The sequence below is a fragment of the Kryptolebias marmoratus genome, linkage group LG14 (genome assembly GCF_001649575.2).
Source record: "Kryptolebias marmoratus isolate JLee-2015 linkage group LG14, ASM164957v2, whole genome shotgun sequence".
Taxonomy (NCBI): Eukaryota; Metazoa; Chordata; class Actinopteri; order Cyprinodontiformes; family Rivulidae; genus Kryptolebias; species Kryptolebias marmoratus.
Window position 1 is genome coordinate 388,141 of NC_051443.1, and position 1,624 is coordinate 389,764.

Below are 1,624 nucleotides of genomic sequence, written 5' to 3' on the forward strand. Positions count from 1 at the left end.
CTAGAGAGGTGACGTTCCACGTCCCAAGAGCCAGCTTCTGTAGCCGAGGATCAGACCGCCAAGTTCCCCGCCTTCGGCCACCACCCATCCCACATTGCACCCGACCCCTTTGGCCCCTCCCATAGGTGGTGAGCCCATGGAAAGGGGGACCCACGTCTCTTCGGGCTGTGTCCAGCCGGGCTCCATGGGCGAAAGCCCAGCCACCAGGCACTCGTCAACGTGCCCCACCTCCGGGCCTGGCTCCAGAATGGGGCCCCAGTGACCCACGTCCGTGCAAGGGAACACTGTGTCCAATATTTTTATTCGTCAAAAAGGGTCTTTGGGCTGCACTTTGTTGGGCCCCTTACCTAGGACCTGTCTGCCTTGGGTGACCATACTAGGGGCATTAAGCCCCTGACAGTATAACTTCTAGGATAATTGGGACACTCGAATCCCTCGACCACGGTAAGGTGGCAGCCCAGGGAGGGGTGGTCTCCATGACAACAAACATTAAAGCCTTTTTTACTTTTACACAGATGGATTTCAGAAATCTTAAACTGGGTTTTCATAGATTTGTATTCAGTGGAGAAAAATTTAGACCAGGTTTGACCAGAACCAGGATTGTAGATTCTGACCCAGAGCTGATCTAAGGGGGTCTGAATATTCAACTTTAGAACTGAATGAAACATTTATAAATCAATAAATTCTGAAGTATCAGTGAATGATTTTAGTTGGACAAACATAGAAAACCTCCAACAGCTGCAGTGAACTGACCTCAGAACCTCTAGTCTACAGTTTGGACTCTTCAGGAAACCACAGAGCTCCTTCACTCCAGAGGTAGACAGGTAGTAGCTCCAGCTCAGGTCCAGTTCTGTCAGATGGGAGGGGTTGGATTTCAGAGCTGAGACCACAGAAGCACAGCTGATCTCTGACAACTTGCAGCCTCTCAATCTGAATAAAGAATAAAAGCTGTGAGCTGAAGCCAACAGGATGTAGGTTAAAACTGAAATATGAACTCAATTATTCAACTGGACACAATTAGTTTTACTAGATGTCAGAGCCACAAAAACACAATCAATTAACGGCCTAGCATTCCTTGAAGGAATGCATATCACCCGCCGCCTTTCATCCCACAGTTTGACACTAAGATCATCTGATGATGAGAAAGTTGGAGCGCTTTGGTCAAACCTTGGAAATAACGTTCTGAACGATCTCGTGATATTCTGAGATCTCAGCTGATCTGTTAGAGCTCAGAGTCTGTTGGGGAGGACTCTCAGCTACTACCACACCTAAGTTTAGCTTAATATTTCTAAAAAATATTTAAGTTAGAGATATATTTTGTGGAGGCTAAGTTTGATTAGCTGTGGCAGCCATCTTGGATCAGATTGACTCCAAAAGTTAATCAGTTATCGACGTTCATCCAGTGATTTTTGTCTGAGAGTTTCAATAAAATTGTCCTGTGGTTCATGAGATATTTTGCTAACGATAAACAGAAACAAACACACACAGAGAGACAACCAAATACATGATCGCTCCACCTTCTCCTTCAGCAGCGAGCGATAACTGATGTTTAAGATTTAATCCAGTTAAAGTTATTTAAAGGTTAAAACAAGCAGCAAACCTGTTTTTGTTAGAAAAAGGTTTT

The 1,624-nt window shown here is 45.1% G+C and overlaps 1 protein-coding gene across 1 annotated transcript in view; it reads right to left on the reverse strand.

Moving 5' to 3' along the window:
• The window catches only part of LOC108229251 (ribonuclease inhibitor-like), a 32,163-nt gene extending 31,788 nt beyond the window's left edge, over nt 1-375 (reverse strand). The window contains exons 1-2 of the mRNA XM_037979514.1: nt 348-375; nt 155-284 (exon numbers count right to left, since the gene is read on the reverse strand). Of these exons, the coding sequence (XP_037835442.1) occupies nt 155-284; nt 348-375 (158 nt within the window). The remainder of the gene's footprint in view (nt 1-154; nt 285-347) is intronic.
• Nucleotides 376-1,624: the final 1,249 nt, after the last annotated feature.